Here is a 22,717-nt window from a genome sequence, read left to right as displayed (position 1 = left end):
CTTCCTCCTCCTCTTCTTCTTCTTCTTAATTGGTGCGATAACCGCTTTTGATCGAGTTTAATAAAGCGCGCCAGTCGTTTCTCTCTCGAGCCAACCGACACCAGTTGGACATACTAAGCGAAGCCAAGTCCTTCTCCACCTGATCTTTCCATCAGGTACACAGATGGATCGCAGCTCGCAGGTGGTAGGACTAGTTGGATTGTCTTTGTACCGATCTTTGCTGCATCACTTAGTAGCAGCTTAACTCGTTGAGAAATGCTTCACTGTCTACAATACCCTGGGAGTCAGAAACTCTGTTTTGCTACATGAAAAATGCAAGCTTACCAAGCCTACATTAAGGAAATTATCAATCGCTGCGAAGACGCGGAGTTCATGAGATACTGGACGGAAAAACCAGGACAAAGATAAGCAAAATATAACATTCGTCGTTATCATTTCAGGACACTATAATTAGTAAAATCAACTGTACGTGACCTTTGCGAGCTGGGCAATGAAATACCAGGGCCCATCCTTTGCGAATATGCAGTGCTCGTAACATGGAAGGTCACTCAGCTAGTTGGAGCGGCTCGAAATCCAATGACTATATGGCACAAAAAGCCCGAAAAATTGCTCAAGTTTTTTGGAAGTCTTCTATTATACGCTCGCAATCAAGTACAATAAACCAAATCAAAGTCGCCGCGCACAGTTCCACTAAACTAAGACTCAGGTAAGAGGTGAGTGGTTGAAATGGTTGAAGTACCAGTCTAGCACTTCCCAAGTAGCACTAAAGCGCAATTTTGATATCATTTTAAGATCTTCAACTGGCAGATATCTACAGTCAACCAAAACTGTTGAAATAATGGAGAAGGTTGATGGAATTCAGGTCAGAGCACTGCCCCAGGATGTCAAGAAAGGAGCACCTAAAGACCGTAACGATCCGTTAAACACCTTCTTTGAAACCTTCAGTTGTGCACTCGGGTCTGGCTTTGTTTTCGTCCTGTTTGAAGATCCGTTTTAAAGGTTCTATCCATCGATAGAAATTTAAATTTTAAGAAGTTACCTGGAAGCTCCATTCGTTAGCTAAAATAGAAATATATTAAATTCACGTCAATCCACTGAGGGTTTACCCTCTGGCTGCCAAGCCCGGATATTTATAGAGAAAGCGCTCAATAGTATTCTTCTCTAAATAGTCCTGACAGTCCTCCTTATCTAAATAGTCCTCACAGCTTCTACAAAGGAGATTAACTGGTAAACCAGGCTTTTCTGTGTGTGTGCCGATCATTCAATTGTTCAATGTTTCAAATTTAACTGAAACTTCCGACTGTTTTTTTGCCATGAAAAAACTCCTCATAAAAGCCATTTGCCATTCGGAGTCGAACAACATCAAGACGCTCGCCGCCAATATGTACACTGGGGACATAGGGTTCGCCCACGAACAAATTGTTTTGCGCTTTTCTGAGAAATTAAAGGGTGATTCTTTTAAGTATTCATTTCCATTTCATCATGGAAAGACTTGCACCTCAACAACGTTTACAAATCGTAAAATGGTATTACGAAAATCGACGCTCTGTGAAAAGTGTTCATCGCGTGCTCGGTTCATATAATTTACTCAGCGATGAGGTCCATTTTTGGCTTAATGGCTACGTCAATAAGCAAAATTACTGTATTTGGGCTAAAGAGCAACCCGAAGCCATTCAAGAACAGCCATGACATCTATTGAAAACCACCATTCGATGCGGCCTATGGGCTGGAGGAATCCCGTCGAACGCTATCGGGTCATGTTAAACGACTTTTTGATGCCGGAAATTGGGAAATTGATGCCCGTGAACCAACAACATTTCCAAAAAGGTGGTGCAACTTGCCATACAACCCGTGAAGCAATGGATTTGCTGATCATCATTTTCGTGAGAAATTCATCTCTCGTCTCGGACCAGGGGATTGGCCACCAAGATCATGTGGCCTTTGGACTTTTATTTGTGGGGGTATATAAAGTCTAAATGCTTTGTGGATAAAGCAGTTTCGTGTACGATATTGGAAGCAAACATTACTAAAGTTATTCACGAAATACCGACCGAAGTCCTCCAGCGAGTCATTCAAAATTGATGCTTACGGATGACCGAATTAAGGTGCAGTTGCGGCCAACATTTGAAAAGGATTGTTTTAATCTCTAAATGCCACGAATGGTTCTGCACAAAAACCAGAAAGATTGCTCATCAGTATGAACTTTCATTGTTTTATTTCAGTTTAAAATCTGATATCCCTAAATTAATCATCTTTTAGTTGTGCAATTCTCCTTTAAAAATATTCAAGGGTATGCCGATGCCTGGGTAAAAGACCTCTGAGATCAATTCAGTCGACAAGCTCATCAACAATTTCATTTTCATCTATGCTTCTATGTAATGGAACCCCTCTGTTTCACAAAAGGATACACAGTTACCTTTCCTGAGAGGAACGAGTGGAAAACCAAACCAAAATGGATGAATGATGATTCACAAAAATGGTACACTGATGGATCAAAAACCCCTTATGGTGTAGGAGCAGGAGTAGTGGAGCCCAGAATCCACAAATCATTCACTCTCACCAGGGAAACCACCATCTTCCAAGCGGAATTATACGCAATAATGGAAGCAGCAAACATCATGCAACGTAGAAACCACAGAAGAGTAAAGATCAAATTACTCTCGGGCAGCCAATCAGTTCTAAACGCTTTAGATAGCTATACCTACAGCTCAAAAACTCGCTTAGAATGCCACATGGCACTTAATAACCTGGCATCCAAAAACAATGTCTCATTGATTTTGGTACCAGGACATGAGGGATATGACCGCAACGAAAAGGCAGACTTTCAAGCCAAAAAGGGGGCAGATGTAAATTTCATCGGACCTAGTCCCATGTTTGGATTTAACAAAAACAGCCTAACACAAAAAGTAAAATACTGGGCCAAAACTCTAATAAATCAGCATTGGAACAACGTAGAGGGTCTTAGACACTCCAAAAAGTTCCTAAGTTTCAATGCTAAAAGAGCTAACATGGCCCTCACGTTAAACAAAAAGATCATTCGCACTCTCACAAGCGCCCTTACGGGTCACTCCATCTGCAACAAACACTTACATAAATTAGGCACAACTAACACCAGCACCTGCAGATTTTGCTATAGAACATCTCATCATCGAATGTCCGGGGGTGACGCATAGAAGGAACAAGTTTTTAAACAAGTTCATGCTTATGGATGAAGACCTTCAATAACTCCCTCAGAAAGAGCTGGTACAATTCATAAGCATACTTAACAGTTAATAGACAGCATAGGGTGCACAATAGATCAATATGGACGCAGTGCTAAAGGCCCATACCTCAACCCTTTACTACCATTAACCATTAACCAAAGGAACCCAGATCAGAGAAATATTACCTGCAAACCCAAGTGATTACTCCGATGTAGGGATGTTGTAAATTCGTTTGGCATTTCACCATCCTAAGAAAGGGTGAACTCTTGTTCTGAGAACGACACTAATGAGACTTGCCCACTTTCACCTACTTACAAATACTTTTCATTGTTTCAATGAAATTTAGTTTCAAATAAAAAAGCCACAGTGTTTTCAATACTTACAGTTTGTACCACCCTGTATGCTCATATACTTGTTTTACTAGTATGCCGTGTGCTGTACAACCCTAAGAACGTCAAATACCAAAAGCGTTAATTTACTATCATTTTCTTCTGTTTCATTGCAGCTTTTTTTTTGCGTTTTTATTCTTGAGTTTAGAACAACTAAGCAAAGTGCATTTAAACGACATTCACGTAGAGTCTCGCACTCATTTGTTTACTTACAGCCCCAGCACGCGGTTGACTCTCTGTATAGCCGGTGAATATTCATATACAAATACATACAAACTCGTAGCGGTGCGTCTCAAAATGTTGCAAGCTGTAAAAAAATATTCAAGTTTATACAAAATTGCATTTATTTGCGGCTTAATTGCAGTGAGTTGTGTGAATGAGGTCAAAAGTGTCGAGTTCTATACTGAAAAGCGTGAGTTCTAGTGGCTTAGATCGTTTTAGAATAATTCAATTTGTCATTTACATGTAATTTACACGTGCATACTTATAATACACACTTTTAATAGCTGCCTTCCTGCCTTCATGCAAAATCTATCAACCGGGTTTCACCAAATGCTCTACAAATACCGTACAGAAACTGATTGATCAGCTGGTAATTGGTGAGTGGCTTTCCTAAAACAAAACTAATTCAGATCATACCAGGGGATGGAATAAACATAAATCAAGCAGATAATTGAGAAATATATTTTTGGTTTTGTTTTCTGAAGCAATTAAAACGCGTTCGTAAATGTAGTAGTAGAAAATTTTTATAATAATGGCATAAGCAGAATTTTTTGAAAGCAAATATGAGCGAATATTCCAACGTTCTACCACAAAACGATGCACCCTTTCAAATGAAACGGTAAATTAGATATCTACATATGTACGGAGAATCCTCGATAAAAATAAGTTGAAGGATGGACTAGGTGAGGTTAGGTTAGGTTTGGCAGCCGCATCGCACAAAGAGGCAGCAATGCCACTGAAACCAGGAAATGGATCCGTTGTGAGTCGCAAGGGCTGGGCAACATTTCGCTTTCCATATGGAACCATCCTGAGATTTTTGACAAAGCGTAAAAGGTTGGTGATCCCTAAAGTATGTAGATTATATAAAGGGTGATTTTTTAAGAGCCATAGAAAAGTTAAAAAAAAACACACGTAAAATTCAGAAAGATCCATGAAACTTTTATTTAAATCGATAGTACAGCCCACATAATTTAATGTTTGAAGATTATTTCATGCAAATGTTGACCGCGACTGCGCTTCAAATGGTCCATCCGCTTAGTCCAATTTTGGCATATTCTTTCCAATGTTTCGGCCGGTATCTCACATATAAATGCTTTAATTTTGTCTTCCAATACGTTAATTGAAGCAGGCTTGTCTGAATAGACATGAGCTTTAACATAGCCCCACAAAAAATAATCTAAAGGCGTTATATCGCACGATCTGGGTGGCCAATTGACAGATCCCGAACGTGAAATGAAAATAAAATGTTCACCGAACTCGCCTCTCAACAAGTTCATTGTTACGCGTGCTGTGTGGCATGTGGCACCGTCTTGCTGAAACCACAAGTCATGCAAGTCAAGCTCTTGCATTTTGGGGAAAAAAAAGTTGGATATCATTTCACGGTAGCGCTCACCATTCACAGTTACGTTACGATTCGCAGCATCTTAGAAGAAGTACGGTCCAATGATACCTCCAGCCCATAAACCGCGCCAAACTGTGACCTTTTCTGCTTTTCTGGATACATTGGTAGCTCTTGCAATTCTTCTGGCTGATCTTCACTCCAAAATCGACAATTCTGCTTATTTACGTACCCATTCATCCAAAAATGAGCTTCGTCGCTGAACACAATTTTTCGATAAAAAAGTGAATCTTAAACTTTCTTAACAGAACACGCATTTTTATAATAAAATTCAATGATTTAGAAGCGTTGTTCGTTTGTAAAACGATTCATAGTTAAATTATAGACCAAACTGAAGATGTTTGACATTGAAATAAAACACGAAACGTACGTCGGCTGTTTAAACCAACTGCTTAAAAAGATAATAGCTAAAAAATCACCCGTTATATTCATTAAGAAGTATGACCTTATATCGATTCCTACTTCTGGCTAGAGCCGGGCATGTGCAAAAGAGCTGATAAAATTACTTCTATTTGAAATACAGGTACCTTCTCTTGCAAGTTGGTCAGCCCTATAGATCCCTGGTATATCTTTGTTGCCTGGAACCCAGCATATACTAATACGATATTGTTTGCCCATCTCATTAAGAGATTGGCGACAATGTAAGACACTCCTTGATGTTGTTTGGAATGCATCCAGGGCCCGTACGCAGTTTGGCTGTCTGATAAAATGCAGATATCTGTTGATGGTATTCTTTTTATCTCTAACTATTTCAAGGCTTCATGAATAGCGTTTATTTTCGCTTGAAAAACACTACAGTGATCCGGTGGTTTAAAGGATTAACTGATAAAAAAGCTCTTCGCAATATAGCCCTGATCCTACACCGGTGTCCAATTTAGAACCGTCCGTGTAGAGCTTAAAGTGTGTGTTGGGTGTTGGATCTTCTTCAAACCATTCCAGTCTAGACAGAAATTCCTTTCGAAGCTGAGAATGGGAGGATGATAATGACAATCACTGGGCATATCCGTATAGGAGTCTAAGATGGTTGAAATGTCTTGCATTATGAGCAGTTGGACTAATGTTTTGTTGTATCTACGAGTACAATTTCTGAGTGTATTTCTACCATGAAAAAGCTTCCCATAAAAAATATCTGACGTTCGAAGTCGGCTTAAAAGCTGTAAGTCCCTCCATTTGTGGAACAACATCAAGACGCAATACAGATTAATGAGTTTTTCGTGCCTGAATTGGACGATGTTGATGTGGACGACCTTCGGTTCCAGCAAGACGGCGCTACATGCCATACAGCCAACGCAACAATCGATTTATTGAAGGAAACTTTTGGTGAGCGCATTATCTCGCGCCGTGGACCTGTGGCGTGGCCTCCAAGATCGTGCGATTAACACCGCTGGACTATTTCTTGTGGGGCTATGTGAATTCGCTTGTCTACGCAGATAAGCCCGAGACGATTGACGTCTTGGAAGAGAATATTCGGCGCGTTATTGCTGACATACGGCCCCAATTGCTGCAAAAAGTGATCGAAAATTGGGCCTCTCGGCTGGAATTTATTCGAGCCAGCCGCGGCGGCCACTTGCCCGAAATCATTTTTAAAACATAATGGCAAACCCTTATCTTTACAATAAAGCTAAATTCTTGGCCATAACATTAAATTATATACGTTTTATTTCATCTTGAAAACCTAACCTCAAAAAAAAACACCCTTTACTTATAGAATATCAAAATCTCGCTACAACGAAGAATTTAAATTTGTTAAAAAATTCGTTAAAAGTATAGTTTCGTTTTTTTAGTTTTTTGTTCTTTTTTGTTTTATTTTCAGCGCAAACAGTTAAAAAGAAAACTCTCCTGTTTTGATTTTTATTAGTGAACACATCATTAAAAGTATTCCACTGGTGCAAAAATATTCTTTTATTTTAGTTTGTTTACACTCCTTTTGAAAAATGTAATCAATGAACTTTTTCACTGATGTCAATTCCTACAATATAAAATGAGGTGTAAAATATTTCGTCCTCGAAAATGTTTAGAGCTTTTTGATTACAATTTTATCGCGAGAGTGATTTCGGCTGCCACGTCACCGAGCATTCGATAGCAGAATTTCGTTCAGGCGGTAATGAAGTGATATGGTAAATGTCAAGGATGATAGATTTCTAGGTTTGGCCAACAACAATGGTGAAAAACAAAATTGTGAGTGGAACTTCGACGACATCACGGGAGTATTCGTCGATTCATAACTCCAACTACGTCAGCTCATCCGCTGATTCAAATTCACTGAGAGTCGACTAACGGTCTGATATTGGCCACACCATTAAAAAACTTTTCACTATGGCTAAATGATGCGTTGAGTTTTTTTGTATACCACGAACATAATATCAGTTTTAACGTAAAAAACCGCCGTCACAACCCTCATGACGTATACAAATGTGCTGATTTCTAAAAAATCGCTGAAAAATTAAATGGTGAAAATTTTTTAGAGCTGTGCTATTTAGGAGAACGCTATACGTCGCTGAGGCTGAGCCTGACGTCACTTGGGATGTGCTTAGCAAAAATTAGCTTATGTTAGTGATATACGAAAAAAAAAACCAATGGCACTTCGTTATGTGTATGTGAATACGAGTATGTGAATACATTTGAAATTCGCGTGAAGATTCGGCTGAATCTCTGAAAAGATGTGGCCACCAAAGTTCCCCTCACAATTCCCTTTTTCACCATAGCTAAATAGCAAACCTGGTAATCTATCATCATTGTGAAAGCCGGTTAAGAGTCTGAGGTAAGGTAGGTAGGTAGGTAAGATGGCAAGAGTACCCCAGGTACGCTACAAGTAGCACTTACGTGCCGTTTTGATACCATAGAGTGGACCACTACCTGTGAAAGGATTAATGGAGGAGATAAGACCGTCTACAGCCATCCAGTGCTGTTGATGTAGCGGAGGAGAGAAAAGGGATCTAGGCTGGAGAATTTCGTCAAGTCATCCCCAAAGGGAACGCTGAGGAATCTCAAGCGCCTAGCCGCCAAATCCGGACATCTGCAGAGAAAGTGTACCACAGTCTCTTTCTCTGTAGGATCCCCACAGCTTCTGCAATGGGGGTTGTACGGAATTCCAAGCTTCTCCGCGTGAGTGCCGATCACCCAGTGGCCAGTGATCATCGCGATGAGTTTGGAAATTGAATGGCGGGGGGTTCCCATCACCTTAAGCGTTCTGTTTATGTCGTATTGAGGCCATAGTGCTTTTGAAATGGCACACGATGAGACAAACCTCCATCTGTCTTGCGCTTTTCTTAGAAAGAAGTTGTGTAGTTTCCCTTTAACGACGGCCAAGGGGATACCGATGTCTGAGAAGAGGGCAGCTGGACTCGGTTCTGCCGTCCCCTTCCTGGCAAGCTCATCGGCAATTTCATTTCCCTCTATATTCCTGTGCCCAGGAACCCAGATGAGGGAGATGTTTCCTGCCCGTTCGAGGCGTTTAAGTTCCTCCTTGCAGGAGTTTACGAGAAGAGAGCTGCAATGCGGCGACGACAGTGCCTTGATTGCAGCTTGGCTATCGGAAAAAATATTTATGTCTCCCTCCCAACAGCGATCCCGAAGCATTTTGCATGCCTGCAGGATCGCGAAGACCTCTGCTTGAAAGACGCTGCTTGTCTCCGGCAATTTATAGGAGACCGAGATGTTGGCTGATTTGGAGTAGACCCCCGCTCCCACTCCAGACTCCATTTTGGATCCGTCAGTGAAAACAGAGGCCTCTATATCCGCAACAACTCTCCCCTCTTTCCAATCTTGCCTGCTCGGAAAGATAGCCCTAGCACAACCCTCAAAGCACAGTTTGCGGATGGAGAGGTCGGTGCGAATATCTGAGAAGGAAGGGGAGATCTGCTTCAAGATGCTGCTATGCCCAACAGGGAGTTGTCTCCAGAGGCCAAACTCCCTCAGTCTGATAGCACTCTGAGCAGCAATGGACTTAACCTGCAGATCCACAGGAATTAAGTGGAGTATAACGTTGAGCGCAGCGGTGGGACATGTTCTGCAGGCACCAGTGATGCCCACACATGCAGTTCTCTGCACTCTCTCTAATTTAGTGAAGTTGTAGCCCTTCTGAAGAGCTAACCACCAAACTAGGCAACCGTATGTCAAAATTGGCAGAACCACTAAGTTGTACATCCAGAGTACGACACGTGGCTTGAGGCCCCATTTCTTGCCGAACATAGATTTACAGGCATAGAAGGCTATATTAGCCTTCTTAACTCGATTTTCTATGTGCAGCTTCCAGTGGAGCTTGGGGTCAAGTATTACACCAAGATACTTGACTTCCGTGTCTGAGGTAAACATCACAGCATTCTCTACATCGTGGAAGAAGAATGGAAGAACGTATTTTACTGATCAACGAAAAGACGTCGGGAAATATTTATAGAAATTGGTAGAACATTTCTTAATGTTGAAGATGGCGAAGAGTTGAATAATATGGAGATATTTCGAAATTCTTAGATCGCATGGCGGTAGTCATAAGCTTATAAAATTCATTGATAAAAAGGCAGCTTACTGTAGCGGCTACATTCGGCCGAAACAAAACTTTATACGAGTATACCCGTGAATTTTTTTAGTGAAATGTCAAAGATATGCATAGGCCCACGCCAAAAAAATTTTGGACGGAAAAAAATGTCTGTTATACCAGAGGTAGGTATGTCCTCTTAACTAGATAAGTAGCATCGTAAAAATACGCATATCAAGAAACATACTTATTTCATCCTCTTCTTCTATAAATGTAGTCTAATATATTTTTAAAGCAAATCATTTTTCTTAACCACAATTTTCAAGGTATTCCTGAAGTGGTGGAAGAGTTTGGTCCTTTCGATCCGATGCATGTGCATGATATATTCTTCAAGCAGGACAACAATGATGTGGCTACGGTACGCGCCAACTTAAGCGAAGTTTTCGTGAAGGGTTTCTCGAAGACAATCATTAAGGAGAGCAGGTTGGTTTAAGTAGAAGTTAGAATATTGAATATGGAATATAAAATACATATAGAATATTCGTACTAAAGTTGGTTTTATGTGGTTGTGATGCAGTTCAGGTTCACCGCAAGAATGCCTATCATAGAATGTCCATTAAGAGTCCAGTGTTGAAACGACTGTTCCCCCGGAATTCCCCAGATCAAAATAAGGCTGAGGGAAGTTGCTTCTCATAAACACCCATAATCAGCCATTTAATTTCTTCGAATATTATTGTGACAATATCTTTTGGAGAGTGTATTTTATATAGCCTTTTCTTTTAGTGAGGAGTTGTAAAAATGTCAGAAACATGATCAAAGGTGCCGTCACATCAATGGTATGCGGAGCATGCTCCCACTAACACTATACATTCCTCCTCCTCGGTTGATTTCCACACTGGGACCGCGTTAGCATATCTTCAAGTTGGAGCCGCGTTTATGTCTATTGACACAACAGGTTCCTGCATCCAGATTCCGCTCCTGTGGGAGTATGGAGACCTTACGCCATCGATGTAAATGAATTTTGCTACCTTGGGAGCATAATTTCAAAACACGGCGGATCAACAACTGACATACGCAACTGAATTTCTAAGGGACGCGTTGCATTTGGCATGCGAGACAAGGTATGGAGATCAACCCACATCTTCAGGCACACAAAACTGAAAATATTTCATGCCAACGCGAAGTCGGTAGTTCTGTATGGATGTGAAAATGGAACTTAACAACAAGTATATCACAATCATTGCATTCCTTTCTAAACCGTTGCCTACGAAAGGTAAATCGTATATTCTGGGCTAATATTATAAACAACGATGATCTTTGGGCGGCTGCCGGGCGAACCACGGGATGCCATCACAAGGACAGCGCCAGACTGGAATCCCCAAGGAAGCCGTAGGTGCGGGAAACCAGCCAAGACATGGGGGCGACAAGTAGCAGCAGAGGCGGACAGAACAGGCCGTTCCTGGAGTCAAATTAAACGAAGTTATAACTTGTTTATTGAGGCGCTATGCTTCATCTAAGGGCTATGGGAAAATATACCTATACATATATACTTTGAAGTTTATGATATTACGTCCGCTTACTTTGAACATTTCCTTACTAAAATTATTTCTTCTTTTACAGAGTTAGTAAGAAGGACTTCAGCTGGGTTACCAAAATTTTTCTACCCAAAATGCGATTGGATGCCATGTATAAAATGGAAGGACGAATTTTATTGATACCCTTAAAAGGCGCCGGCAAAATGTTCATAGAAATTGGTAGGACATTTTTTTTAATTACAACAAAAGAGGTATTGTGCGTCCTTCTTATAATATTGCGCATAGCAAATATTTCATTAACTCATCGAGGTAGCACATTTCAGATATTTAGTAAGATACTATATCACTAAGTCCTTAGTTAAAGTAGGGAATTTCCAAGAAACACTTTCAATACACACACACAACACAAATCTCTTATGAGACTTGGCAGAAAGAATACTGGCAAGAACGCGCGTTGTCTAACTTTTCAATTTATGTATGTCCAAAGGTGCGTACATATAACAGCCCGCTATATTCAATATGTAAATATTAAGTAAAGAAGGTCAGGGTAATTTTTCAAAAATCTCTGTGGATGATGCTCGATGATGTTGGCTTAATGAGAAGGACAAAAAAAAAATTGAAAAACTGCTGTAGATAAGGAAGTTTTCCGCAAGGAAATCGCAATAAGATTAAGAAACGAATGCTGGGAGAAAATCCATGCTTATTTTCGGATAACAGCTTCGTGACTCATAATGTAAATATCTTCTAAACATCAGTCCTATACCAAATAAGGTTTTAAACTATTGATGATTGCATATTTCTTTGCTGGAAATTTATATTTCAAACAATGTTCCAAAGAAAAATTTCAAACAGGCGAACACTCAACGTATGATTCCATAGTTCTGGTATTCTCGCAAGGGCATCTCTCACAAGGAGGTGACGGGTACGACGACCCCGCGGACCCTAGTCAAGATGGTCCCTGTTTCAGCGACTTTGTAAGAGTTAGCTAGAAAGTTAGAAGACAAAATCCAGCACATGTTGGGCGGTGTGCTGGACAGTGTCTGTTCACCATGTTAGGTGCGACTGTAAGTAAAAAGTATGACCGGTATGCAACGGGGCGCACTGGGAGTCCCTGGATAGGTCGTTATGGCTTTCTACCTGCGACCTCAAAGGGGTGATGTGAGTTCGCTCTGCCGATGTGTTAGCTTCGTTGTATATCAGTAACCAGCCGCCTTGGACCCTGGTCAGGAAGTGTTCATTGGGCGAAAGAGTAGTAGCTTTCGTTGCTCCAGGCGAGCGCCGGTCCGTCCGTGTATTCCGGCATCGGTAAAGCGTAGGATAGGCCTCAGGGAACTGGGTAGGAGCATTTGCTCCGAGGGTACACCCGCTCTTGACTATTTCGGCCCGCCCCCCTGCACACGATGCGCTGGTTAAATAAAAAAAAATGGAAACAATTATGGAAAAAAACAAAAAGATGAAAAACAGTAGAAGGCCATTACTGATGGAGATATAGAGCAGAGCCCTTTCGTAAGGAAACCTCGATTGCTTCGCTCGCCACCACAAAAAGCGAATTTGCCCCTTACGAGTGGAACATTGCCGACTATAGGAAAATCAAAGACGGTCAATGAAAGAGCTGAAATGACGCCTCAAGAATTAGACGTAAGAGTAACGTCAAAAGAGGTTAAAAATACTGCAAATGCGCCCAATGCGCCGTCGCATACCCTTGTAACTGCAAAGGATGTAAACACAGAACGGGAAACCACTGCATCTCCGCGACAAGAGTTTATTCTCTCTCTGTAAATTAATGAAATAAACCACCACTACATTTAAGGAAACAATGGAAGGAACTATTAAAGACTTTGTCTTATTTGTGTATAAATAAATAAATGAAAACAAATTGAATTGTATCGCATACTAATCGTCGAAATCAGTATTATCGATTACAATGCCCGCACAATTAGTTTTGTCTTTTCGGACTGGAAAAAAAATAAAACTAAAGGGTCGGGCAAGTCCAATCAGATGAGTGGCCACGATATTTATACCGACAAAGATGGGCAATGGCTCTCGATCGGAAGTGTACCCTGCTCCCTTAGACTCCAAAAACGGTGTAACGTCTTCCATGCTGAGATCTACGCTACAGACAAAGCAGCAAAAAAGATAAGATTAATGGACTTACCTCCAGCAAACCTTAACATTTTTGTTGATAGTCAAACAACGATCAAAGTATTGGCCCCCGCTCTTCAATTCAAAATGAGTTAAAGAAGGTAGAAGGTCGCTCTCCAGCAACACATCACCAAACTTTGTGGGCTCACGGACACTCTGGAGTGGAAGGAAATGAAAGAATGGATGAGTGTGCAAGGAAAGGCTCTTAGCTTGACCTTCAGCGAATGTTAGAAGACATAAGCGCTTCTCTAAACGAATTGTACACTGCGCTTGACTTGAGCTCAATTGCGGAAACCCATAGGTCTCTGACTACTAACTTCAGGGAACCCAAAGCGCTCTACCCATAACTGAATCTTAAAAGAACAAAATGTCTGCTTGGATTCAACAGATCAACTACCAGCGTCCTCAGAGGTGTTACAACGGATCACTGCCCTGTTAACACCTTAGCCAGTAGAATGGGTGTACCTCGCAATGTCTTCTGAAGTAGTTGTGAAATGAACTAGAAATTGAGTCGGTACAACACCTTCTCTGTGAATATCCTGCACTTCAAAGAAACCGCGCCAATTTTGTCTCTTTGAACACTACATAAAAAATTCAGTAAATCTATAAAGAAGCAAGAAGGTTGGTTTTATACTCCTGAAACTTTTCAAATATCTGGCAAACTAGAATGTTTTGATCGGTCGCCGACCTTCCACTCCTAAAATCAAATTGGAGCTCGCCCAACATTTTATCGGCGCCCTCATTCAATCTGTGATGTAGAACATTTGTGAAGCTTTAATATGAATGAAATTCCGCGATAATTATTGCAGTCGCGCTGTCACCTTTTTTATAGATTGGTACAATTACGCTAGTCTGCCATTCTTTTGGTATAATCTCAGATTCCCCTTTAAGTATTATAATACATAACAAGGCGTTTTGTAGTACCGCTGATTCGTTTTTGATGAGCTCGGCAATTATGCCAAATTCCTCACTTGCTTTGCCATTTCCTCAATTATGAGTGGTTCGACCAAATTTTCTGCTGATTGAACTGCGTCAGACGAAATGCTGTTGCTCTCAATGTCAACGTTTTAATTATTTAGGAAGTCTTGAAAGTCGCTTTTCCATCTTGTGAGAACTTTTTCTTCTTCTAAAATAAGGTTACCCTGCGCAGCCTTACGTATATATTTTTAGTCTAGGTATGTACTCTGATCTTTGGTGGTTTATTTTAGAGTAAAATATTCTCGCGTTCCGGGTCCACTTATCTCTATTTGCTGTATTTGTTTTTAAGTTACCCTCTTTTTTTCTTTCGGACACGTTTTTTTTGCTATTTTTCTTTAGTGGTGGTACTCCATCATGTTTTGTCTTGTGTTACGTGACATCAACCTTTCCCTAGCAATGGTTTTTTCCCTCATCGAACCATTCGCCATTTTTGAGGATACGTTTTATGCCCACGGTAGCAGCTGCACAGAAGAGAGATCACTCCAATAAGTAGTAAAAGAGTTTATGGGCACAAGTTCAGCAAAATAAAATCTAGCAACACTCTCACGAGGTCCGCCGTAGCCGAATGGGTTGGTGCGTGACTACCATTCGGAGTTCAGAGAGAACGTCGGTTCGAATCTCGGTGAAAGGCCAAAACGGAGAAAAAGTTTTTTCTAATAGCTTTCGCCCCTCGGCAGGCAACCTCCGAGTGAATTTCTGCCATGAAAAAGCTCTCTGTAAAAAATATATGCCGTTCGCAGTCGCCTTGAAACTGTAGGTCGCTCCATTTATGGAACAACATCAAGACGCACACCATAAATAAGAGGAGGACCTCGGCCAAACACCCAAAAAGGGTGTTCGCGCAAATTATATATATGAAACACTCCTGCATATATTACAATATTTATTTTTTGGAGTTTTTCTGTCTTTCTTTTGTCTTATGAACTCATTTGTTACTGCATCTTCAAATGTAATATAACAGAGGCATTTCTTCAGACCAGAGTTGCAGAGGAGATTTTAAAGTCAATCAATAATAATGTTTATGTATGTAATATATATCCATCATATAGTCTATACAAGACGTCTGCATAGAAAACGTTTTTCATAGCTTTCTTTTATCTTCCGTAACAAACCTTTAGGAATTTATTCTACCGAACAATTTCTATTAATTTTTAATTAAACGGACGAATGGGCAGAAAAAACAAAACCACCATGGAACCTTAATTATTATAAGCAAATAGTGCATACCATATAACCTTAAACGATTTAGACCAAAATATGCCTTCAAATTGAGCTATGCATTTCTATGTATTTTAGCATTAGAAAAATGTCTGGAAAATAACTTAGAAATCGAACCCGCAAACAACTATCGATGCAAAAAATGGCGCTACATTCAAAGTAATCAGCATTAGTGAGACACCCCTTACATATACATACATACATACACATATAAATACATACTCACACTCATTCATAGATGCATACAGACATTCATACCTACTATACTCCTTGGCTCCTCACCGCAAAATCAATGTTCGTTCATTCTAAAAATTTAATCTTCTTCTAATTCTTTATTTTTTCTACTCATACAGATAATCTCGACATTATACTCTATACGAAGACCCGCCTATTCGAGAAAGCTGGCTTCACTTTCGACAATGTCACTGCAGTACGTGTGGACTTGAATATGACACGCGTGCGCACTAATTTCGAAAATATTTTCAATGGACACAGCAAAGAGGTGGAGCGTAGCACAAATGAATTTTTCAATGAGAATTGGCGAGATTTCTATGAAGCACTCAAACCGATTATTATCGAAACAGTGGAGACTATACTTTACGATATCATGCACAAGGTGTTCATTTTGATACCTGCTAATTTCTTTGTTGAGGACATACCCACCTCGGCACAATTATATGGCTCAACTAATAGCACAATTAAGCATTTAATCACTGAGCAGAAATAGAAATGGAATTGAGATAATAAAACGTGTATTTTTTACCATTGTTTTTATGATTTACGTGTTTAATTATGTAATTAAGTGTATGCATTTGTATGTATAGTATAAATATAGCATCTGGTCCAGCGAATGGCGAGCGTTAAGAAAATATTAAGAACACTAACTTTGACTTGCAATGAAATGGAAAGTATTGGTTGTATTTTATGAAAATTGACTTTTTTTGGGTCAAATTCCTTTTCAGTGTTGTCAAAAACAAAAATTGTTTCTGCCAATGATTTAATTATGTTCTTAGAAAAGTGATTGGTAAAAAAATCATCTATCATCACATCATTGCCTGGGCAAGCGTATGTATCTCACGGCAAAGTACAAATCTCTCAAACTCACCAGACGCGAATCCGATGAATTATTCTCTTTGGGCCATTTTGGAGAGCAAGGTCCGAACTTAGTCTCGAGGCGCTGAAAAAAGCCATTGTCCGCGAGTGAGCCAAAATACCTACAAGTCACATTCGGCCATCTCAAGGCCATAGTCAAAGCAAAAGGTGGTCATAACGAGCAAAAGTAAATTGATTCTTAATTTTCTATTATTTTCCTTGTTTTTACTTTGAATTGAATAAAAGTAATTTTCCAAACTAAATTTATGGCCCTTTAATTGGTTACGAGTGCCCATGACCCTATAGTACTCAGTGAAAATACTACCCAACAACCCAGCAACATTTTTTCACACTTATTTAAAATCTTCGATCTTCCAGTCATTGCTGCACGAAACAACAAAGAAACGGTAGCAATGCGACTCAAAAATCCCAACAAGATTGTAAGCGAGGGAAAAGCGGTGCAGTATGTTGAAAGTGTCTGCTATCTTGGTAGCATAGCATCGACTAATGGAGGAGCTGAAGAAGACGCTGAAAATCGTCTGCGCAAAACTACATAGGTAAGCTTTTGGAGGGTTACAGCCAATTTGGAAAAGTAGATAAATTTCACAGAAAACTAAAATAAGAATATTTAACGCATGTGTAAAAGCCACACTTTTATATGGCAGTGAAACGTGGCTGGTGTCGAGAAGCATTACACAGATATTATAAAGCTTTACAAACAAATACCTTCGGATTATACGTAACGTTTTTTGGCCTAAGACTATCCAAAATCCGGACTTGTGGCAGATCACCGAACAAGAACAAAAGCTGATAACAAGTCGTAAATGGCGGTGGATCGGGATAGGACTAGAAAGGACAAATAAGGCACATGCAGAACAGGAATGGAACTAGACGACCCTGGAGTATTATTGCAAGAGTACCAATACTTTTGCTGTGCGATTTTTCAGATTCTCTATGGTTTTTTACCTTCTTATTTGAAAATCAGATGGTTTATATTTTCTTATATTTCAGACGGGAACAATTGGATTATTTAATTAAAAATAATAATAATAAAAAATACTCAAAAACATTCGAGATATTTTTTATAAAACATCTTCGAAGTGATTAAAAAAGGGCTGGCAAAATATCTGCTGTACACTGTATGTACAATTTTAAAGTCTCAACAATTATTTTATTACGTAAATTTGTTTTTGTTGAGGATAAAACATAGTATTTTATTCGCATTTCATGTGGGAAAACTATAAAAATGTATCTCAAATTCTAGCCTTTAAGGCTGTGAATAAGCTCGCAACATGTTGCTAGCAACATTGTTTCACCGTTGTTTAGTTTCATCGCCTCAATCAGCCATTCCAACGATTTATTTTTTATTTTCAATTATTTTTTTATAAAACCATAGTTTCTATACAACAAAAACCTTATAATGTAAAATTTCAAATTTCATGCCTACACAATTTATAAAAATTCTGGGATTTTTCACCAAAATGCTCGAGATGTTTTGTTATATTGGAGAAAACACCCAATACCATCAGCAGAAGAAATTGTCAAAAACCAGCGTGATTTTTGAGCTACGCGAAACTTTCAGAGTCTGCACTAACAAAAATCAATAGACTATAAAGCTGCATACTCGAGCATACTTTCCAGCATTCGAAAGTTTGAAATTTAGATGAAAGTTCGCCATATTTTTATAAATTTTGTACAAACTATGAAAATAGTATAAATTATAGTTTTATATAAATTATAGTTTTATAATTTTATAGTATACATTTTAGTTTTATAAAAAAAATAATTCAAATTTAAAAATAGTTAGTTCGCATAGTTGATTGAAGGGATTAAAACCACCTTCTTTCTATTATTTGAGTTTTGGATATTTCTATTGTTTATGAATTCTTCTATAAAAGCAAGGACAAACTCAGGTTTTTTAAATATTTGCTGAATTCCAATTTGAGCACAATTTCCAAATTCTACATACTGTCACTTTTACGAAATTTTAAAAAGGCAAATGCATTTTTTTGTTATGGATCAAGTCATATTTGTCCAAAAGGCACTGCGTTGTAGCCGTTGATAATGCGACATCCTGTGCATTTATTGCGTCCTCTGGCGTCCTGCAGGGAAGTATTCTGGTTGAGCCTGCGGTACCACTATTTTATTGAGATCTCTAAAATCAATACATAATCTTGACCTTTTGTTATCCTCTTTCTTAAAAGCTAAAGTTACTAGTGCTGCAAAAAGGCTATATGATTCTTCTATGAGATTTTTATCTAGTAATTTAGCTACCTGTTGTTCTATTTCCTTTTTATCCTCAATTGAGCATCTGTAAGGTCTCTTGCTACAATATCTATCCACAAGTAGGTCGATACGTGCTTCATATTCCTTGACGGTGCCAATGTCATATTTATCTCTTGCAAAGATTGAACTATAACTGTCAATTAGGTTATGTATTTCTGTCTTCTGTTTAGTATTTAAATTACTCAGATTTATTTAGAATTCTTTACCTGCTATTTGCTCATTAAAATTCACTAAAACTGGATATCTTTTATTATTTTCTTCTTTAGAATTGTTTGTTTCATCGACATATCCATTCATTAGGATTTTCTCTTCATTTATATTTTCTTTTATTTCAGTTTCATCTCTTTTCTGAGAAATTTTTAAATCTTTGTCTTGAACTAATTTAAATTACTTTATGATATCTTATCCAGTCAGAAAATCATATTTAAAATCCTCTCCATCAACAATATAAACATTTGCTTTTTCCTCGATGTCAAATACTTTTATTTTTATAGTTGTCAAAGCATTTGTCTTCTTTACACCATTAATTGTAATCAAATTAACTTTATTTACTTTGCTTTCATGTTCTTCCTTTATTCTTATCAATTTGGAATTAATTATGGAAATATTTGAACCTGAATCATATATTCCATATACTTGTAATTGTTCATTTAATATTAGTTTGACTCTAATTAATGGTGTTATTATTCGTTTTTTGACTCGTTGGTACTTAATTCAACATCAATCACAGAATTATTTATGGCTTTACTACAGTTTCTCTTTGGATTCCGTTCTTCCGTTTGTTTAAACCAGCACTTTCCTTCAGGATGGTACCGAACACCTTTCTTCAAGTTCTCACAAATCTTGCATGGTTTTACTTGCATGCTTCTATCAGATAAGGCTTTTAAATCTGTAATGTTTTTTTTATTCTTAATAAAATTATTTTTCTTTGCTAAATATTCATGTTTTCCAATTTCACTGTAGATGCTTGCAATTGATTTTAACGTTTCTTTATTAATTTTATCTATTATGTTATCAGGTAACCCCATAACAATAAGATTTATTATTGTTTGGGTGTCAATTTCTTTGTTGACCTCTAACAAGAGTCTTTCTTTCTTTGTGGCATATTCAAGCAGTGAACCAGCTCGATATCTAAATGTAAATGCATATTTGACCTGGGACCAACCTTTGTTTCCATATGTTTCACAAAAAATGTTGCTCCATTGTATCCAATCCGAATTCACCGTTAATTTTATAATCATACTGCTGTACCAACCTAAGCATGGCTTCTCCAATAAATGTTTCAAAATCTCAATCTTACTTTCATCCTGTTGAATGTCGAATCTTCCACATTCACTCTCAAAGTCACTAATCCATTGGTTGACGTTTGATGTTTTAGTAGAGAACTTTTCCAATACAAATCTTTCAGCAAGTTTTCCCAGTTTTTTCTTTTCTGTGACATTATCATAGCTAGTTTTGTTCAGATGCGTGTCATTCGTAACATCATTGAGATATTGGTCTCCAAACAGTTAATTTTCAACTTCATCTAAATATATTTCCCTTAATTTGGCATCTAATGGGATCCATACTGAGCGTGTTTGGTGTATTTTTTTCAGTGAATTTCTTATTTTCGTATAAATGTCTAAAGACACTATGCCTGTGTGTTTATTAGCGGGTTTCAATTCGTCTGGTACTTCATAAATACGGCCGTCTGGTGTTTCAATAGAGGTTATGTTGATCACGTTGGTTTTTCCGTCTGTAGACCCCAGTACAACAAATTTAAAGCAGAGTTTTTCCATCTTCATTTTTGATTTCCACGAGAAATGTCGTTATTATTTATGGGGAATATTGTTCTTAAACAAATAAAATGTGTTGCTTTGTTCTGAAAACAAGTTTTTTATTTTAATATCTAAATTCACAAATCATCAATCACTCAATTTACCTATTTTACAATGTTAACTTACCTGAGAACAAGAAACTACTTTTAAAGTTTATTATACGAACTTCAATTCCCTTTTTAGATCTCATTTTTCGGGTTAAATAGTTGGTGAAAAATCACAGACAAAAGCCAGAGTGAATGAACAGAGAACAAATATAAAGGCTTGTATCTGAACTCAATGAATGCAATGAATGAGTGTTCCATTACTCTAAGAGATGCGCGGCGAATTTAAAACCAAATGAATATGTAATATAATAAGAAATATAATTTCTTTACACCTTTATATTGTAAATGATATTGGTTCTTACTTTTCATTTGCTGAACCTTTGTTGTATGCTGATGGTCTTAAAATATTCCCTGTCAATAACAGGGCTCGCGTCTCCGAAAAGTTGTCATAAGACTTACTTGTGTAAGTCCCTTGTGTGTCCAGAACTGGTGCTATTTAAATCGTTTGTCACTAAGCATTAACCCCTTATGGGGTAGTGAGAATTTTCAAAAACTTTAATTTTTTTGTTTTTGCATTTCCTTAAAGTATAATATCTTAAAAATTTTGTGTGAAAAAGTGAGTCCGACAAATACTTTTCGAGTTATTCAACAATTGACAAAGGGCGCTTGAGCACTCCAGAGCAGATAGCAAAACTTTACATGCGTTTTTTTTTCAAAACTATTTTTTTTGAACTGGTGATCACTGAAACTTAAAAACTGGTTGGTAGGTTTCAATAAAATTTATACTGCTTTTGCAAAACATAAATACTCGTGCCTGATCGAAGGATTTTTGTTTTGTATAAAATTTCGATTTTTTTTAACAATTAATTGTCGGATTTTGCTCGAAAATCTGAAAAAAATGTTAAAGTATGCCGAGTACACCGTACCAAATAAGTCTCTCTTATCGGGTTGAGAGAGTTCAGAGAGTTTTTCTTCGTTTTCCGCTCCGATCTTTAAACTTTTCAGAGCTTTGAATCTTGCATCTTATCGCTCTTAGTATTTATTGATTGATTTGAAAACACTTGATAGCAGACGATCTACTCTATCGCGCTCATTTATTATTCATACCATTACTGGAACTATTGATTGTCTTCCCCTCTGAGTAAAACTCAATTTAATGTTTCTAATAAGAAACTTCGACAGTTAGGGAGTTCACAATATGTACTATTTGTCGTAATTCTTTAATCATGCTATTGTATTAGCACAGTTGTAAAGTTGTTGTTTTTGTTTAACATGTACAAATACTGCTATTTCAATACAACTTTAAAAGGTATGTTTAGTGTGCTATTTGTCTATACTATACGATCAGCTGATTTTGTTTAACATCACAATTTGTGCAAAATCCAACACATCCAGGCATTTCTTTTTCTGTGGCTGCAACCAGCTTTAAACGCTCTCTTTCATTGGGCCAGAATAAAAATCTACCCTTTAAATTGAGTATGGCGGAAAAAACTCGCCTGGTTACGATTTGAATGGTACCGCCATCTCCAACACCAAATAAGGATGCCACTTTACGGATCGAAAGTCCTTCACCCGAAGATCCCAACCTATAAAGTACGATTTTAAGCTGAAGTTCAATCGGAAGCTGTATTGTGTTGTTATCACTCCGAAACACATCATCATCTTTTACTAAGATTAAAAGGTGGTCAAACTCCATTTGGTTTACTCGCAGCATTTGGCAAAATCTGTTTTCATCTAAATGCTCCAATACATTCAGCTTCCATTGGTTTGACTTAGGAATTCCTAAATGGACACCTCGGCGGTTGTTTAGCAATATCAGCATATTCAGTCTGAAACTTTCATCGATATCTTCCTGCTCGTCTTCATCACCTACAATCAACACGTAAAAAGAGCACAAAGGAAGTGTTGGATTACT

The 22,717-nt window shown here is 38.2% G+C and overlaps 1 protein-coding gene across 1 annotated transcript; it reads left to right on the top strand.

Annotated features, from left to right (window-relative positions):
• Positions 1 to 3,789: 3,789 nt before the first annotated feature.
• LOC128855594 (protein takeout-like) lies at positions 3,790 to 16,341 on the top strand. Its single transcript, XM_054090623.1, has 5 exons — positions 3,790 to 4,004; positions 4,099 to 4,191; positions 10,014 to 10,170; positions 11,308 to 11,441; positions 15,914 to 16,341. Exons 1-5 carry the CDS (start codon positions 3,890 to 3,892, stop codon positions 16,285 to 16,287), a joined length of 873 nt encoding a protein of 290 aa, XP_053946598.1. The 5' UTR covers positions 3,790 to 3,889; the 3' UTR covers positions 16,288 to 16,341.
• Positions 16,342 to 22,717: the final 6,376 nt, after the last annotated feature.

Source organism: Anastrepha ludens, chromosome 2 (assembly GCF_028408465.1).
Source record: "Anastrepha ludens isolate Willacy chromosome 2, idAnaLude1.1, whole genome shotgun sequence".
NCBI lineage: Eukaryota > Metazoa > Arthropoda > Insecta > Diptera > Tephritidae > Anastrepha > Anastrepha ludens.
The sequence above is the reverse complement of the archived record's forward strand: the minus strand, read 5'-3'. Positions and strand labels throughout refer to the sequence as shown.

Coding starts and splice junctions, on each gene's coding strand:
- LOC128855594 (XM_054090623.1), top strand. CDS start 3,890: ATGTTGCAAGCTGTAAAAAAATATTCAAGTTTATACAAAATTGCATTT. Junction 4,192..10,013: donor GATTGATCAGCTGGTAATTG/GTGAGTGGCTTT, acceptor ACAATTTTCAAG/GTATTCCTGAAGTGGTGGAA. Junction 10,171..11,307: donor ACAATCATTAAGGAGAGCAG/GTTGGTTTAAGT, acceptor CTTCTTTTACAG/AGTTAGTAAGAAGGACTTCA.